The sequence below is a fragment of the Octopus sinensis genome, linkage group LG5, assembly GCF_006345805.1.
Source record: "Octopus sinensis linkage group LG5, ASM634580v1, whole genome shotgun sequence".
NCBI classification, from domain to species: domain Eukaryota; kingdom Metazoa; phylum Mollusca; class Cephalopoda; order Octopoda; family Octopodidae; genus Octopus; species Octopus sinensis.
The window spans coordinates 49,054,450-49,074,449 of record NC_043001.1 but is presented as its reverse complement, the minus strand read 5'-3'; the positions used below and the strand labels follow the sequence as shown (position 1 = coordinate 49,074,449).

Sequence of the window (20,000 nt, the reverse complement as noted above, 5' to 3'; positions counted from 1 at the left end):
TTTTTTTTTTTTCAAATCGCAAAACATGTGTCACCATGGCAACAACGCTGTATTTCAACGGTAACGGAATGCTCAAACGAATGAAATGATTGTTTGAAATCCATTCCTTCACTTAAACTTGTCTAAGTCACACTGTTTGGTGAATAGACAAAAGTAATTTATTTAGAAATGCTAGTTGAAAGCCTAGATTTGTTTTAGCCCTACAGTTTTATCCATTGTATAATCTTTTCGTTATGAAACACTCCAGGACATATAAAAAAATAGAGGGTTCATTATAATCATTTTCGTCTAATGTTACTTCCATGCTGACAATTTCTCAATTGTCTGTGATTTAAGAAACCGTGTTTAGAATTTCAGCTAAAATTTCGGCCAACTTAATAGGAATAAATATATCATTTTTAGTGCCTTTCTGAAAATAATCCTGGGCTTATCACAAAAAGTCGAACAATATATTTAAAATATTCTACCGGAAGTCTAATTTATATTCTAAACCACAAGCTTTCAACTTGATTGAGTACCATCCACAGGCATATCTCCTGATATACTGGTATAGAAGAAGATAAAGAACAACCAAAGAGGGAAAATATCAAAATGTTTTACGAATTATTAATGGTCATGACAATAGCCTGCTGCTTTACATTTTTAATATATTTTTGTGATGTGAGTATTGAAACTGCGTCGTTTTTGTTTTGTTGTTTTTTTATTTGCCTATTTATATGAAAATACTTTTATTTTTCTGTAATTTTAATCTGAATTCTCCCTTCTTAAATATATCTAACCTTCAGCTAATATCATCCATGGATTCATAAATCTCACTCTTCAACTAATTATGGCTCTGTAGGCGTTACTTCTGTTGACGCACACATTTACTTTCAGTCCTATGTTGCACAGAACACAACACAAATCTCCCGAATCTCTCTGTCTCAAACCGACGCACCCCACCATCTTACGCTCATACAAGTTAAGTACAAAAACTTCGGTGTAAAAATCTGACCGGCTCCTCCCCCAAACAGCGTCCTCCATATCTAACCAGCCCATCTTCTAAAGAAGCTTTTCAACCATTCTCTCTTTCTCTGTAATCATACACTCATTTATGAAAATATGTGACAGTTGTTCTTCATCTCGAAGTCACTGCCGACTACCAGCGGAGTCTCTCGAATGAAGCACACCGACTGCCTAACTTCCGACACTTGAATGGTGGAGACAGTTATAAATAGCCATCTCATTTATCACAGTCGTCCTTTTTCACTTCTTAATAGCCATCAATGGATTTTCTTTAAAGCCATATAAGCAAAGTACCGCCATTTCTATATCACAATACAGAGAGTATTGATCTTAATATTGACTTCAAATTTTGGCACAAGGCCAGCAATTTCGAGGGAAGGGGTAAGTCGATTACATCGACCTCAGTGTTCAACTGGTACTTATTTTATCGACCCTGAAAGAATAAAAGGTAAAGTCGACCTCGGCGGGAATTTGAACTCAGAACGTAGAGACGGATGAAATGCTGCTAAGCATTTTGCCCGACGCAGTAACGATTATCCCAGCTCACCACCTTAGATATTACTCTTAATATTAGCAAAATCTTTCATTATGTCTCACATGATAATCTGTTTAAATTTTTCCACCTATAAACTACTTTACCATGTCGTTTTAGCAAGCGATATAGTGGGAGTTTCATGTCAAACCACACCATATCTTTACAAAAGCGAAGTCGACTTATATGAGATTTAAACGCCTTCTATCCGACGCTCTATTGCCAATTCGCCATTGAACGTGCACCAATGCCATAAACGAAGAGTTTATCTTCTTCAACATCATGGAAAGACATAGAACACAGTTATGAAGAAAAGCATAACTACCGTCTACACTTTATTTATTCTCGAACAACTTACAACTAAAATTATGACTAATGCTAGGCTTCACAATCTCCGATAACCTTCAATGGCGAGCTTCCATTGGAGGAAGAAAGGGAGGAAGTGGAGGAAGAAAAGGAGGGAGAGGAGGAGGAGGAGGGGAGGAGGGGGAAGAGGAGGAGGAGGAGGGGAGGAGGGGGAAGAGGAGGAAGGAGAGGAGGAAGAGGAATAGAGGGAGAGGGGAAGGAGGAGGAAGAGGGGGAAGTGGAGGAAGGAGAGGAGGAGGAGGAATAGAGGAGGAGGGGGTGAGGGGGAGGGGTGATGAGGAAGAGGGGAAGAAGAGGAGGAAGAAGAGGAGGAGGGGGAATAGGAGGGAGAGGGGGAGGAGGAGGAAGAATAGGAGGGAGAGGGGAAGGAGGAGGAGGAATAGGGGAGGAGGAGGAATAAGGGAGGAGGAGGAGGAATAGAGGAGGAGGAGGAGGAAGGGGAGGAAGGAGAGGAAGAAAAGGAGGGAGAGGAGGAGGAGGAGGAGGAGGAAGAGAGGAGGAGGAGGAAGAGGGGAAGAGAGGAGGAAGAAGAGGAGGAAGAAGAGGAGGAAGAATAGGAGGAAGAAGAGGAGGAGGAGGAATAGGAGGGAGAGGGGAAGGAGGAGGGAGAGGGGAAGGAGGAGGAAGAGGGGGAAGTGGAGGAAGGAGGGGAGGAGGAGGAAGAATAGAAAGGAGAGGGGAAGGAGGAGGAGGAATAGGGGAAGGAGGAGGAGGAATAAGGGCGGAGGAGGAGGAATAGGGAGGAGGAGGAGGAATAGGGGAGTAGGAGGCATGGAAAGATAACGATGGTAATGTGTTTGATATATATTATTTCAGCTTTATCCACAGCCGCCGCAACTGTTCAGATTTCCTTTTTGACCTGGTGAGTAATTTATGCTTTGTTTTGTTTTTGTTTTTACATTGTAGTAACATAACTGAAGTTTGATAAGGAATTTATAGTTACATGCTGTCAATACTGTATATAACTACAAATTAGATGCACACAGTATGATTATATATTGTATATAATGCATAATTTCACATAACGTTATGTCCTAGGATAGGTCAATCATGTTCTCTAGCAGCATTCTCGTATAGATCTCATCCGATGGGGCTGGGATAGTTTTGTTGAGTTTTCTAGATCATACAATTCCATAGTGGTAAAGAATGGTAAAGAGATGTACAGTATGTATCTGTGGAGAGTCTTCAATGAATTTGAAGTGCGCACTGCCACAGAAAACAGTTACAGTTCCTCTCCGTAATACTTGAGAACGTGTAAGTCGTCTACAAATCTGTAAGTTAGATGAATAGGGACTCGTATATTTGTCTGTGGAGTGGACATATTAATCTATTAATCTTTATATTCTGATGCAGAGAGATATAACAGGGTGACGCCGTAGTAGGCTGTTGAGAGGGGGTGCTATGCTAAGAGAAGTAAAGCTGGGCTAGGGGGAAAGAATGAACAGGGAGAAGGAGGAGTGATACTTACAGGGTTAGGGGTTTATCGATGGGGAAACCAAAGACTAAGAGTGGAAGATTGTAGAACTGAGCAATGAAGAGAAAACCGTAGAGAACTGACAAATTGAAAAATTGAAAAATGAAGAATTAAAAACGAAAAGAGAAAATTATTTAAAAAAAACTTTAAAAATTAGAAAATGAAATTAAGATGAAAAGTTGACAAGAAACTGAGGTATTGATATAAATATATTATATGGACACTGAACAGTGAGGAGGTCTTTGGAAATCCTAGTTTGAGAAAACATAGAAAGTTTTTTTGGGGGGCGAATTTTTAAACTTCAAAGGTTCAAAAGTTTCAAAATTTTAGAAAGTTTAAAAGGTTTAGCGGTTTTTTGAGATATAGATAGATATTTGCATACATGCAGGTTTGCAGCGTGTATATCACAGAACCGAAGCAGTTAAAGCCGCGGAAGATACCCGCTGAGGTTGGTAGTATTGTAGTAGATAATGTGCTGACACAATGTGCATTGCTTCATTCTGTATGTCATTTGAAAGCAACATAGTCAAAAACAGGAACTTAAGCTTCACTAATTCGAACTTTGCCATAATACCACGGAAGCAACCAAAAACGTTTGTTGCACAAAGGGTGAAGGCGCAGTTGATCGCAGATGGTTCGAGAACTTTCGCTCGGGTTGCAAGAACATCGATGATCAGACAAGGTCAGGTAGGCCTAAAACCGTGGATTCTGAGGCCGTGCTTCAAACCACAGAGGCAAGCCTGGCGAGTAGAACTCGGATAGTATCAGACGAGCTCGGGATTTCAAGGTTGTATACCACTGTGAGGCAAAAATACCCGGCATTGTTTAACAGAAAGTGAGCTCTTCTGCAGCAAGACAACGCAAGACCTCATACCGCTGGAACCACCCAGGATGAACTGCACGAAATTGGGGAAATCGAATTGATGTCCACACCCAGCATATAGTCCAGGCCTAGCTCCCTCAGATTACTTTTCTGATGAGAAAATGACCAACTCGAGTAAATCCTATAGTAACTTGAATAAACTCGCTTTTAAATAACCGTTGACCCAGAAGGTTCTAGAATCCTTTCAGCAGAGAAAACTTGTATGCTTTCTATGAAATTGCGGCTTTAGCCATAAGCTAAGTAGTACTAATTTGTCAAATCCTATTCGAGTAGACGAATATGATTTATGGCAACACTTTTCCTTTTATGGAAATATATTAAGCCGTGATTATAGACTGGGAAAATTTGAGAACTATGGTTCAAATCTCAGCCGGGTTCTCGCTATGAAATAAACAACATAGGGACACGAGAGTGAAAAAGAAGTATCACGAATCATTAGCACACAAAGTACAATAAATATAACAGGAGCTCTGAAATTTGTTAGAAGGAGACTAGACGATTATATCCACCACACCACCCCAGCTACTCGTTTATTGGCTGGCCCCACACGATCCCTGTGTGCATCCAAAACGCTGTTCTGTTCGCCTGCTAGCACGAAACCGCGATATATCTAGGAAGGCCCCCAGGCGGCTGGAAAAAATCTGCCCTCACTCCTACCCCTACCAAGATATAAACAGCAACTACTCTGAAAGCATAGCCTCTGCTAAAGGTCACTCCAACACCCCCGAACTTAACTTCTGAGTCCAGGAAGCTGGCCCTTTCCCCAGGATTAAGCCCTTTCCAAAGCAACATAGTTATTCCGCCATTCATTCCTGGCAGGCTTGGAGATGCGTACAACTCGTAACTGCCGAAGATAGGCATGAATTCTCGTGCCTCGGAAATTCTTATCATGGTTATAATCACCACATCTTTATATTATTATCCTGGAGTCGTTGAGCCGGGGACCCTTCTTCCAAGCGTCCCCAGGCCACCTGCATTCATGCTGCTTCTTCTGAGTACGGCTATGTTCAACAAGAAGAAAAATTATTTGTAGTTGTTACCGCAAGCATTTCTTTAAAGTGTTTTCATATCCATCGGGAATCTCCCATTCCCTTTAGATATTTTGTTTTCAGTTTGTTCCAAGTTTCTTACGTTGTTTTTCTAATTCTTATATCAGTTGCTTTTTTTTTATGTAATGTACTCATTGTGAGTAATATTTGCGTATTGATGTATATGTTCATTAGGTCCTCGTTGTTTGTGTCTATAGTTGATGATGCTTAATGTTTGTTCGGTTAGGATGTACTGTTCAAATAGTTTATGCGGATGGGTTGCGCTTTCGTTTGCTGTGCTGTTTGTAATGTCGATGAATTTTCTATTGTTGGAGTTGTTTGTGTGACTATGTTGGTATTAGGAGCAGGAATGTGTGATTGTTTGTCAGTTTCTGTATCTCCTCATTTAAGATGATCGTTTTTAGTTCGGTACAATGTTTTTCATTTTCCTTTCATTTTTCTCTTCCACTTCACAAGTATCTATTCAAATTGATTTCCTTGCAAGGAGTTTTTGTTGTTAGAGAAATCTGTGGCAGAGGAAAAAAGTGCGTATGCGCAATCGAATATATATCTGTTTGTAAGTCTTTTTAGAGAAATCTGTGGCAGAGGAAAAAGTGTGTATGCGCAATTGAATATATATCTGTTTGTAGTCTATCTGGTATGGGTGAGGGTTCTTTGGATTGTGTTGGTATTAACAATATTTTTGTCCAGGATTGTGGCGTTGGATGTTGAGTGTATTTTTCTTTTAGTGTTGTTGCTTCTATTTTTTGTGTTACCGCTTTTAGTTCTGCTACAGTTGGTGCTGTGGTTGTTGATGATGCTGTTCTTACCGCTGATGTTGATATTGTAGTGAGGACATCGGTACATGTACAAAAATTTCCAATTTTTACTTTATGTATCTCTATTTAAATTGACGATATATCTCACTGCTATACTAAACGTTCATCTCTCCTTTCTTCTTGTGTAAACATCAAGACTAAAACCGCAAACTACAAATGACAACGATGGTTTCTCTCAAACTTCAATTTACTATACAAGAAAAGAACACGGTTTCTCATACAGCTGGAATTTATACAAGCTTGTAGCATATACCCAAATATCTTTGGAGCAGTACTGAATACCAACATTGAACATACAATGGAAAGCGAAATGAATGTAGCCGCTTCAAAAAGGAATCAACACAATCATGTAAATTACATCCAACATTTAACTATTACATATTGAATGTTGTAAAAAAATAATAAAAATATAACCTAAAAGTTTTAGTTTTTGTGTTTTTGAAGAACACGATGTTATCATGTCTCTTTTTGGAGTTGGGATGTATTATATGTGTGTACAACTACACACACACACACGCACACACACATTTATTGAAGTTGAAAATGCACTTGAAGTCTTTTAATCTATTTTATTTACCCTGCCGGTTTCACAACTTTGTGATACGCATGTATTTTACAAAGTAAATGAGGTTACATAAAGAACAGAGAGGAAACTTGCAACACTTAAACCGTCATACACAAGCTTTTAGTGAATCTATTCTTTTGATAGGTTTTTTTAGGCGCATGATCATTCTTTGCTATGATAGCGTAAGTAGTAAATATATAAAAATAAATATAAATTTGAAGATGTAGTGAAATCTTTCAATCCTATATATTCCCATTTTCTCACGTTGTCCTAACCAAATAATAATCATATTCTATTTAGACTCAGCTTGTATTTCATCATAAAAACACTTTTTATTCACCATACCTGTTCAGTAGTACATCAATTTAACGAAAAACAAAACCTTGATATTTTGTGAATTTATTAGCTACACATTAGTCCAAATGTTTACTAATGAATATTTGCCGGGTACTTTTCTGGAATTTCGTATTTTTTAATGAACAGCAACTTTCCATTAAAGTCAATCCCGTTTATCCCGTGTAATTGTCATGACATCGGTCACATCTAAGAATATAAATTAAATTTCTAATGCACAGGTGAAGCGATTATGTGAAGTATCCATACAGATATTTAAATTCATAATCAAAGTTACACCTTCAATATATTGGTTTCAAATTTTGGTACTAAACCAACAATTTCGGGGGAGAGGGAGAGTCGTATACATCAACTGGTACTTATTTTATCAACCCCAGAAGAATGATAGGCAAGGTCGACGAATTGCCGCTACACATTTTTCCCGGCGTGCTAACGGTTCTGCCAGCTAGCCACATTACACCTTTAATATACTAATATAGGTTCTTCAACTAGGCCACCAACACATATTGACTAATTTTCAGAGGGTAACTTGGTGCTTATTTGTAATTTAAGAATTTTGATTGAAATTTCCTTTAATTTTTTGTGTTTCGTGTGCCCTATTCCTTCTCGGCCTTTCATTAATAATTGTATGTTTTGATGAATGATGGCATATTCTTTGGTATTTCTTGTGTTGTCTTTTATTCTACCGTTATTAATTTATGTTACTGGATGCAATCTTTCGAGTAATATTTTCTAATTCATAAGCTATAAAATACAAACAATTACACAGATTATGTTTGCCAATGAAACGGTATATTTTTGTGTAAAGTAAAAAGAACATAAATATTGCTTTGGATGTGGTGGTTTGAAGCAGATGTCGGTTTCAATTTCCGTGTCTCTTTTAATGAAATATACAAAAAGGTAATTGTTTTTTCTTAAATTGAATAAAATTGTTTTATTAATTAGAATTATGAAGTTATTGAGACTGTGTATGCACATGATAAAAAAAGTCATCCAAGCGTCGTTTCCAGTTGACCATTATATGTACTTATGGAACTTACTGTTGTACCTTAATCTGTATTGTCTGTATACTTGACCATGTAAATATGTGGTGACTAAACTAAATTATCTTACGTTGGGGAAAGATTTGTTCCCATCGAGGTCCCGGATATTTGAAAATGTTGTTACTGAAACTGAATTATTTATTTTGTTGAATGAATTTTATTCCTTCAATTATGATTATTTTTTCTAACTGCTCATATAGTTGTTAGAGAATTTTTCAATCTAGAATTTGATGGCTTCTAATCCGTATTCATGTATAAACACTCAAAACACCAGATGAGACAATAAGTATCTTTGTTGACATATTTCAGGAGATGGTTTAGCATGTCTAATGTCATCTCTTACGAAACACGCTATGCGTCTTAGAATAAGTTTCAAAAGAATACTCGCCAAACGGATCCACTGCACTTGCTCTTTATTTAACATCATTAGGATTTAGTATATTAACACACACCTAAGTTGATTCTCTACATGCATCTTTTGTTGTTTTTCTCTTATGAGTGTTTTGGAGCGGGGTCCCATAAAAATTACTGCTTCTTAATTATTTCTTTTAAAACTCATTTAGTAACCACGTTCTTTGCTCGTTCAACCTCTTCTGTATAAGAGAATGAAGATGATAAGTTTGCTATTTTTTATTATTGATTATTGGGATCTTTTTGCTTTGACCGGCAGATTTTTAAAATAATTTCTTTGTAACTAAACACTTTTAAACTTCGTATACTGGTAGAATGTGTTTATAAAACATCTTTTTCTCTTGGCTTTCTTGAGAAAATTCTGTAGTTTGAAAGCTATTAATTGTTTAATTTCTTGCATTTCGGCAATTTCAACCAATCAGTGAGTTGAATACAATTTCTCCGAATCTTTGTCAACAACAATTATTTGCGGTGTCATTTGTCACTGTTATTTATGAGAAAAAAGATACCCTTTGACCATAAACTGAGGGGTCACTCGTAAACAGAGCTGGATAACAAAACCGTTCCCTCTTTAGTGTCCACCCATAATTATGACCCTAGTATCGATCTATTGCATTTGAATCTGTTTTAGGATTATATATATACATATATACGACGGGATTTTTTTCAGTTTCCGTCTACCAAATCCCAAATCCACTCACAAGGCTTTGGTAGACCCGAGGCTATAGTAAAAGACACTTGCCCAAGGTGCTACGCAGTGGGACTGAACCCGGAACTATGTGGTTCGTAAGCAAGCTACTTACCACACACCCAATGAGCGAGACAAGTATATATATATATATATATATATATATATTATATATATATTATATATATATATATATATATAATATATATATATATATATATATATATATATATATATATATAATATATATATATATATATATATATATCTCGCTCATTGAACTGAAACCCTATCGGACTATTTTCTTGTAGAGTTAAGCCCACAAATCGATCCCAGTACTTATTTTACCGAACCGCTACGTCACAAGAAAGTAAATAAATCAATACCGTTTTTCAAGCAATGGGAGGCTAAGACACACAAAGACAAACATACACACACACACATTTTTATTAATATTTAGCAGAGGCAACAGAGTGACTCAAGGTTCGAGAGTTTAGTGCGTTGGCACTTATCAACGCACGAAACCCTCGGACCTTGAATCACTTTTACTTCTGCTAAATATTAATAAAAATATAAATATACTCATATTTTGAGTTCTATTTTTCCTGTTAGTGTCAGCATAAGTTTACATACATACATTATTATTATGGCTGCCCCCTCGTTATCGAGTATGGCCATTGCACGAAGCTTAACTGTTACTGGTGCTGTGATCGAATGTGACTTTTTAGCCCAGCTAAAGTTCTACAATGTCTTGTACAAAATTGGCAACTAAAACCTTTACTGGTAATAGCCGGCTCTAGTTGTAACTGGGCTTCATGAACCTCCTGCCGAATTACGCTTTCTTCCACATGCCCGACATACATACATGCATACATACATGCATACATACATACATACATACATACATACATACATACATGCATGCATGCATGCATGCATGCATGCATGCATACATACATACATACATACATACATACATACATACATACATGAGGCTGAAAACATCATAAGACTTCGACGGCAGCTCCTTAAGCAACACTCTTTGTCTGATAACCTAGAATACATGCCCAAAGAAGTCGCACGACTCTACCGCAACATATCAGATGAAAGGATGAGCCTATGTGAGCAGAAGACTATGCATGGATATGTTAGTAGAAAGTTCCGTGACGATAGTAACATCGACCATATATATATATATATATATATATATATATTTAAAAATTAAGGGTAGAAATTGATATTAGTCAATTAAAACCAGTGGTCTAGCACATTAAAAAGAATCCGAAGATTAAAATATTTTATATACCAATTAAGGACTGAACACGAAAAGGTGGACAGTCAACATCTACTTTTGGCGCGCTGATAATCGAAAAACTAGCCTGCAGCCAATAATTAGCAGCAGTCAATTTATCGGTTTGAGAACATATATTTCATATTTAAAAATTAAGGGTAGAAATTGATATTAGTCAATTAAAACCAGTGGTCTAGCACATTAAAAAGAATCCGAAGATTAAAATATTTTATATACCAATTAAGGACTGAACACGAAAAGGTGGACAGTCAACATCTACTTTTGGCGCGCTGATAATCGAAAAACTAGCCTGCAGCCAATAATTAGCAGCAGTCAATTTATCGGTTTGAGAACATATATTTCATATTTAAAAATTAAGGGTAGAAATTGATATTAGTCAATTAAAACCAGTGGTCTAGCACATTAAAAAGAATCCGAAGATTAAAATATTTTATATACCAATTAAGGACTGAACACGAAAAGGTGGACAGTCAACATGCTAGATATAGCTAGATATATTTTAATCTTCGGATTCTTTTTAATGTGCTAGACCACTGGTTTTAATTGACTAATATCAATTTCTACCCTTAATTTTTAAATATGAAATATATGTTCTCAAACCGATAAATTGACTGCTGCTAATTATTGGCTGCAGGCTAGTTTTTCGATTATCAGCGCGCCAAAAGTAGAGGCATTCGAAAGATACATCCGAACGTAATAGGTTGTACTTTTTGCATGCGGGACTCCGGTACCGTTTTTCATCTAGTACAGCATATTATGCTCATAACAAACTACGCTGATGAAGCTACAGATATCCTTGTGATATAATAGCTGAAACTGCAGTACGTAGGTAATTATTCCACTTAGTATTTTTCTTTTGTCTCATCCATTGCTTTAGGTCGTGCTGAATTTTATTTTTATTTGAGAACATAATCCTTGTGGAGAATGGCGATTTGACGTCTATATCTAGCATGTTGACTGTCCACCTTTTCGTGTTCAGTCCTTAATTGGTATATAAAATATTTTAATCTTCGGATTCTTTTTAATGTGCTAGACCACTGGTTTTAATTGACTAATATCAATTTCTACCCTTAATTTTTAAATATGAAATATATGTTCTCAAACCGATAAATTGACTGCTGCTAATTATTGGCTGCAGGCTAGTTTTTCGATTATCAGCGCGCCAAAAGTAGAGGCATTCGAAAGATACATCCGAACGTAATAGGTTGTACTTTTTGCATGCGGGACTCCGGTACCGTTTTTTCATCTAGTACAGCATATTATGCTCATAACAAACTACGCTGATGAAGCTACAGATATCCTTGTGATATTAATAGCTGAAACTACAGTACGTAGGTAATTATTCCACTTAGTATTTTTCTTTTGTCTCATCCATTGCTTTAGGTCGTGCTGAATTTTATTTTTATTTGAGAACATAATCCTTGTGGAGAATGGCGATTTGATGTCTATATCTAGCATGTTGACTGTCCACCTTTTCGTGTTCAGTCCTTAATTGGTATATAAAATATTTTAATCTTCGGATTCTTTTTAATGTGCTAGACCACTGGTTTTAATTGACTAATATCAATTTCTACCCTTAATTTTTAAATATGAAATATATGTTCTCAAACCGATAAATTGACTGCTGCTAATTATTGGCTGCAGGCTAGTTTTTCGATTATCAGCGCGCCAAAAGTAGAGGCATTCGAAAGATACATCCGAACGTAATAGGTTGTACTTTTTGCATGCGGGACTCCGGTACCGTTTTTCATCTAGTACAGCATATTATGCTCATAACAAACGACGCTGATGAAGCTACAGATATCCTTGTGATATTAATAGCTGAAACTGCAGTACGTAGGTAATTATTCCACTTAGTATTTTTCTTTTGTCTCATCCATTGCTTTAGGTCGTGCTGAATTTTATTTTTATTTGAGAACATAATCCTTGTGGAGAATGGCGATTTGACGTCTATATCTAGCATGTTGACTGTCCACCTTTTCGTGTTCAGTCCTTAATTGGTATATATATATATATATATATTCAGTAATCTGAACAAGTAGATTGGCGCGCTTCCATGAACCGTTGCTAAAATGTCAAATACTACAAGCTGCAGATAAGCTGGCATCGGAAGACTGTTTCCCCACAACGCGGAATCACAAACAGAATTATTTGGTGCCGTCATATTGCGAATCAATCCACGTGACTTGCACTGAATAATAGAGGCCGATAATTCTCGGTCAGAAGCCATTTTCATATCACCTTACACTGTTCTTGAACAGAGTGAGCGTGTTAATAAATACTTTTAAATTTCATAACATGTATTGAGTTCTCTTTTTTCATTTGTACACCTACCTACCTACTTATATAAATATACAGAGAGAGACAGTGAGAGACAGAGAGACAGAGAGACAGAGAGTAGTCTATGTTAAAAGTACAATCGCTGTTTCCCATGGTCACCAAATATATTTTGAAAGTCCAGTAGCAAATTTCCTGTTTGTTTTGACCAGCCAACTACCAAATTTTTCAATCCTTATATCCTACTTTCGAAACTCCCAGAATCGTTTATTTTTATTTCTATTTTTATCTATCTTCCACCCCGCGTTCTTGCTTGTCCTCCCTCCCCATTTTCTCTCCGCCTTTCTAGTCTTCTCTCTCCCCCTCTCCCTCTCTCTCTCTCTCTCTCGCTTATTCTCTCTCCCCCATCCCAACCCGCTTTACTCATATGTCTGTTTTCCTGTTCATCTTCTGCTTTTCTGCTCTTAATCTTCAGCATGGCCTTTCCTCTTGCCAGTGAAATAACTCTTCGATCATCAACCATGAGTTACAGTACCAACGCTATAAACACTTAATTACAATTCTGCTTTCCTTTTTTGACAAAAATCTTTTATTTGCTTTACCGAAAAGCTTTGTGCGCAATACTTCCTCAGCAGCCATCTTTATCTTGTTCAACTTAAGTTCCAAACATCTGATGAGCATAAGTCTTTTGACCATACGCAGATCTTGAAGACATGTACGAATGTTCGTTTAGTATGATCGTCATTAAATTATAAGATACATCCTCGTTATTTAAGTGCCTTTCTTTTACTATGAACCATAACCGACCTCTCTTTCACATATGTTCTAGAATTATGTATTTCTGTATATTGATGAAGCGTTACTCAGCTAAAAACAAAGGTCTGTTTCATACTGTCGCTGTTATCAAGTAAATTCTGCAACTGATATTGCTCACGTCTGCTCAGTCGCGGAATCCAATAATCGTTTATTGATTCTTCGGCCTTTGGTAGTAATTGAAATCGAACCATATCTGCGAGAAATTTGACGAAGAACACTGCTTGTATTTTGAAATCCAGATATCTGAGAGATTCTATCATTCTCGTAATCCGTTTAAAGTTGTTTGGGTATCTGGAAATGAAAATAAACAACATTGTGAAATTTTGTACAATATTGAGGAACTATCGTATATCGGTAGTACGAAATACGAACAAGAAAGATAAAACACTTTTACTGGATATTTAAAGATATCATGAGGTCTTTCAGGAACGATTCACGAAGACAAGTTAGTTGATGCTGTGAATATTTTCTTTAATCTATAAATCAAATTGGTATGAGTTTCTATTCTTTTTACCCGTCCCTTTTACATACACGCAGAAGGCAATTAGTTCTAACGATATTTTTACTGTCTTTGTATTTCGTGAAAACACTGACGGCCGAATACAAAGTAGAAATGTATAAGTTTTCATTGTCAGTATATGAACTATATATTACTTATATATTATATAATTGTAGGCGTAGGAGTGGCTGTGTGGTAAGTAGCTTGCTTACCAACCACATGGTTCCTGGTTCAGTCCCACTGCATGACACCTTGGGCAAGCGTCTTCTACTATAGCCTCGGGCCGACCAAAGCCTTGTGAGTGGATTTGGTAGACAGAAACTGAAAGAAGCCTGTCGTATGTGTGTGAGTGTGTGTCTGTGTTTGTCCCCCCAACATCGCTTGACAACCGATGCTGGTGTGTTTACGTCCCCGTAACTTAGCGGTTCGGCAAAAGAGACCGATAGAATAAGTACTAGGCTTACAAAGAATAAGTCCTGGGGTCGATTTGCTCGAGTTAAAGAGAAGGAGAATTCATTATTTACTAAATCATAAAAAAGGAATAACGAGAAACGAAGTGGAATGTATTTTCTTCAATTATCTCCTTAAAATAGAGTTTGTTCCAAGTAATTTACTATAATTTAGGTATTTGTCTTCTGCAGATGATATATAGTCAATTGTGTGAAGATAAGATGGCGATGAAGAAATGATAATGTTTTATGAAGGTACGCAGCGTGATTTTCAGTTGGGCAGTTACGGGCAGAGATGACAAGGAATTGGAATTGTCTGGTTTGTGAATTTGGGGTATGAAGTAGATGGTGGAGGTCCAGGATATAGTTACAGTTAGGCTGGTGGCAGAGTACGGAAACGTGATGGAAAGATAAGTCCATGCACTGTGGCGGACACGTGTTTCTGGTAATGGCTGGTGAAATCGTTTAGTATGCTGTAGAACAAAGTTTTGTGGAGCTGGTAGGGTTCTCCTTGATTAGAGATCGGGTCGCCTGATTACGATGGAGCAGCCCTTTGCAGAGTTTCCGGAGGGCGTCACGTTCCAATTGAGAAGGTTTGATCTTCTTAGTCGCCTTCTGAAGTTGAAGACGGCCAAATCGAAACTGTTTTTATTCACAGATAAATCGATCGAGTGGTGTAGGCTCAAACTTGGTATCCAGTTGAAGTTGTGCATTTTGGGGTTGGTGAAATCGTTCTTGATCGGAGGACTAAAGTTCTGTAATGAAAGAAAGCTTTATGCTCGGGCTGACAGAGGAAACTCTCAATATTAGCGCATACGTCGAATTCTCTAAGCATCTCTTGGAGACGCTTAGATAAAGTTTAAGCCCTATTAAGAAGAGCTCGTTCGGTGTCCAAGAGAGATGATTCTTTGAGGATAGTGAAAATCACAGAAGGTGCCGTAAGCACTGTGAAAGAAGTGCAATGCTGGCAAAAAAAAAAGCAAATTTCGCAGATATTGGGGTTGATCAAAAGGTCAAATTCGAAAATATAGTAAATTAAGTTGCATGGAAGAGAACAATAGTGAGTTAGCTCTCATATCAAGTGGTCACGTTTTGTTTACTGTCGCACTTAAAAGATGGCGAATAAGTCGGAGACTGGCAAGAGACAAATACAGAGTGACTGACAGAATGGCGTGTTTTTGCTTTGTTTTGCTTTGCTTTGTTTTTGCTTTTTTATTTGTTTTTTGTTTGTTTTTTTGTCACACTTGACCAGAGTAGTAAATAGGAAAATCGTAAAAGGATTTAAATGAAAGTGGGTTGGAATATTACATGTTAAAAGAAGTTGCTTGTTGTGTCAGTAGTATTTTCATAAATAGAACATTCAACAGTTAAGTAATTTATGATTCAACCAGAATAGTATGAGTGACCCTCTTACTTGATGCCACTTGCTCGTCCAGAGATTGAATTTACGCCCAAACGAAGAAACGACACCACCAAATACTTAACGCTACACTCACAATTAGACTATATATATGTATTACGAAGTTTAAACCTAAATGTTTTTGGTTGTAGATTAGGTTTAAAGCTCTTAATTTCTTCTAATTAATTGTCCTACTAAACAGTGGGATAGTACATGAAAAAGTTGATAAAGTGTTGCTGCACAGGATAGTATCCGAGAATATCTCTAACATGGACAACTGAATGAGAAGAATTTAACTCTGCTACCGAATAGGACAGGCACCTGAAGAATGTTGGAGAGTTTAACTACCGAAGGTTGTGACTATGGAAATTAAGATGTGTCGGAATATATCACAGCATAATAAATGTGTATATAAAACGTTTATTTTTGAATTGGGACGCCAAGTTTTCCAAAAGTCTTGTTCAACAAGTAGTGGTGATTTAATTTTCCAAAGATCATTTTAGAGATAGGCCAGTTACTGTAGTATTTGTCCTGAAATAACATCTCTTATGGACTTGCTGTGTTAAAAACCACAATAAATATCAGTGAGAGACGAAAATTTATTCCAGCATTGGCCTGGGAAAGCGCCAGATACATTTCGGCCTTTTGGGGCTTTTTTCAAAGGCGTGTGCTCACAGCCAGCCACATGCTTGAACGAGAATTCGTCGTCTCTGATATAGAAATAGGTGAATAAATCATTCACTGATGTTGCGAATAGCCTCCCGGATTTAATAATCTAGTATATGCAATTGATGAGGGATTAAATTAAAAGGCCCCAAAAGGCCGAAATGTATCTAGCGCCCTCGCTGGCTACTGCTGGGACGAACGTCTGCATTTCTCTCTAATATTTATTGTTTTAAACACAACAAATCCAGAAGAGATGTTATTCCGAGACAAATACCGCAGTAACTGGCCTATCGATTATTTGTATACATTGAGTATGATAGCCAGATGACTATTTTGATTAAACATTGCTTCAGTTGCGTACACCTGATACAACCATTATTAAATACATATGCACACACACACGCACACACACACACACACACACACACACACACACACACACACACATATATATATATATATATAGAAAGAGAGAGAGAGAGAGAGAAAGAGTGAGAGAGAGATATATGAAAGTGTGTATGTATTTATGTATGCATGTATGTATGCATGTATGCATGTATGCATGTATGTATGCATGTATGCATGTGTGCAAGTAGACATGTATGCATGTATGTGTATGTGCGTGTGAGTGTACGTGTTGTTTCTGTAATACCAATTTATTTTCACCAGAAATACCAGTATTTTCTAACTCCTCTATAACCGGACAGCATGACACAAACTCGAGTCGGAAATAAGGGGCGAAGTTAATGGAAGGTTACTATATTCGAAATTAAATTTGTTCATTACCTTTGAAGATTATCGAATCTTTCACGGAAGTTAGGATGATGACCAAAAGCATGCGGACCAACCATTTGTATGCCATAGAATGTCAACATCATTTTAAAAGCCCGCAAAACTCTTCTTCTGAGAATAGGTTCAGTGCTGATGATCTGAAACAATGGAAGCAATTCACTGTTTAGGACAATATAGCGTCAGTATATTAAGGATGCTGGTTTGCAGAATCGTTTGTGCGCCGGACAAAAAAAAAATCCTCGCAATATTTGTTCCGGTCAAGGCGACAAGCTGGCAAAATCGTTAGCATGCTGGGCAAAATGCTTCGCAATATTTCGTTTGTCTTTATGTCCTGGATTCAAATTCCGCCGAGGTCGACTTTGCCTTTCATCCTTTTGGGGTCGATAAAATAAGTACCAATCAAACACTAGCGTCGATATAATATCGACTTACCCACCCACCCCTCAAAATTGCTGGCCTTGTGCTAAAATCCGAAACCAATATTTGTTCCGGCTCTTTGCATTCTAAGTTCAAATCCCACCGTGGTCTTTCTAATTTTGGCACTAGGTCAGCAATTTTGAGGGATGGAAAAAGTCGAATACATCGAACCAGTCAGTACCCAACTGGTACAAATTTTATCGACCCCCGGAAAAGTAAAGTCGACTTCGGCGTAATTTCAACTGACAACGTAAGGCGCCGGAACAAATGCTGCTTAGCATTTTGTTCGGTGCGGTAACAAGTTCAAATTCCGCCGAGGTCGACTTTGCATTTCATCTTTTCGTGATCGATAAAATGAATAAATACCGGTTGAACGTTGGGGGGGTCGATGTAATCAACTAGCCCCCTCCTCATTCCCCCACAATTTCAAACCTTTTGCCTACAGTCGGAAAGATTATTGTGCTGCTTGTTTATGGCAGATGTGAACAGAAAATGAAATAATCAAACAGTCACAAGACCGGAAACCGGAAATTTCGGGAGCAGGGGCTAGTTTGCTAATTCAAACTTAGTACTTTATTCTACGACCCTAAGAGTATGAAAGTCAAAGTTTGATATCGGCAGAATACGGCAATACAGCAATGTATTTTATTCAATGTTCTAACGATTCCACTTATTCACGCACAACCCGTTAATAACACTATGTAACAAAATTTTTTAATATTTATTTAAATATCTATTTAAATACTTATTTAAATTTTAAATATTATTTCCTATTTGCTTCTATCTAGATATCAAAGGAAATTACTATTATTCTTTTCAAACTTTGCTTTTGTGACCTGGACATCAGTGTTTTGAAACTGATCTATTTTCCATTACATTTCAGACAGATTCAGCGCTGAATGCTGAAACAGAAATATCGTTATAGCAAATATTCTGCTCAATGCCACAGATTTGCTTGTCAGTTGCTTGACATTAACTACTTGAGCATGTCCCTTTGTGGCTGGCAATATGTGCATCCCTGGTTATGACTAGGAGCAGTGAGGGAGCATCATAGCCATGTTTTGATTGGAATTTTTTGAGGTTTGAATACATGTAACAAAAGTAAAATCTGAAGGAAATATTAGCCATTTTTCATGCTTTCTAGAGGTAAATAAATAGGAAATAACAGTTGCTACCCAAGGACCAAAATCATGTTACACTGTGTTATCATTTGTAACACAAGCACGGGTTAGTCGATTACATTGACCCCAGTACTTGACTAGTACTTTATTCCATTGACTCTAGAGGAATGAAAGACAATACTGACATTGGCAGGGCCAGAACTTAGAATGTAGAGAGCCAGAAAAAAATATGGCAAGGTATGTTGTTCCAAAACTTGAACCAATCTGTCAGCTCGCCACCTTAAATGCAAACATAAATTATTAAAACTCAGACTTACGCCTCTCTCTTTTTCTGTTAATGGCTGAGCATAAATATTCGTCTTGCTGCTTCTCGGGAGAGGAAACAACCTTGAGTGCAAACAAAATATGGTTGAAACATAATTGATTGGCGAGGGAGTAAAAAAGAAGTGGGGTGGGGATCCTCAACGTTTTCCTGGTGTAAAATTTTGTGGACTATGTCAGTGGTTTTCAAACGGTCCAAATCCAGCACTCGTACAAACCCCGACCACGCAGTAAATTCCGGGGGAGGAGACAAGTCGGTTACATTGACCTCAGTATTCAACTTTATTAATGAGATGACGTAAGATTTTTCATCCATATAAGGTTTTTTTTCTTTCTTGGCTATGATGCTTGATAAGTTTAAAAAGTATAAAGCCATCTTGACTTCATTAAACATGGTAATTTTTCCACCTGCTTTTCAATCCTCACAGCTTCCTATGAAAAACCCCAGAGACTGCACCAAGTTCACCTATTCATTATCCCTTTGTTAAAGCTTGTTTCCAGCATAGAAGGACATGGACGTGTTGTATGTATTCAGTGAACATAAAGTTTGCGTCTATTACGTTAGCATCTGCATAGTGCCCGTTTGTCGTGTTAGCTGCATGAATACTTTGATAAAATCTACTGCAAACATCTACATGTTATCTTTGCCACGTCATCTATACAGTGTATCTATTTAATCACTTGCTTAGTTAAGTTTTATTCAGTCATTATTTATACAAAGTTAACCATATACAGTGGTTGGC

General features: G+C 37.2%; 1 protein-coding gene and 1 long non-coding RNA gene across 4 annotated transcripts in view; one reads left to right on the top strand and one right to left on the bottom strand.

Moving 5' to 3' along the window:
* Window positions 1-20,000, bottom strand: part of LOC118763664 (opioid growth factor receptor-like protein 1) — a 41,013-nt gene that overhangs the window by 8,304 nt on the left and 12,709 nt on the right. The window contains exons 4-6 of one of the 3 annotated variants that reach the window (XM_036503415.1): window positions 19,254-19,323; window positions 17,393-17,535; window positions 13,678-13,884 (exon numbers count right to left, since the gene is read on the bottom strand). In XM_036503415.1, coding sequence (XP_036359308.1) covers window positions 13,678-13,884; window positions 17,393-17,535; window positions 19,254-19,323 — 420 coding nt within the window. Of the gene's footprint in view, window positions 1-13,331; window positions 13,885-17,392; window positions 17,536-19,253; window positions 19,324-20,000 lie in introns of those variants that run through there. The other 2 variants (XM_036503416.1, XM_036503414.1) reach the window with 2 other exon arrangements.
* Window positions 24-6,547, top strand: LOC118763666. Its single transcript, XR_004999433.1, has 3 exons — window positions 24-660; window positions 2,720-2,765; window positions 6,264-6,547. It is a non-coding gene; the product is annotated as an uncharacterized LOC118763666 (long non-coding RNA).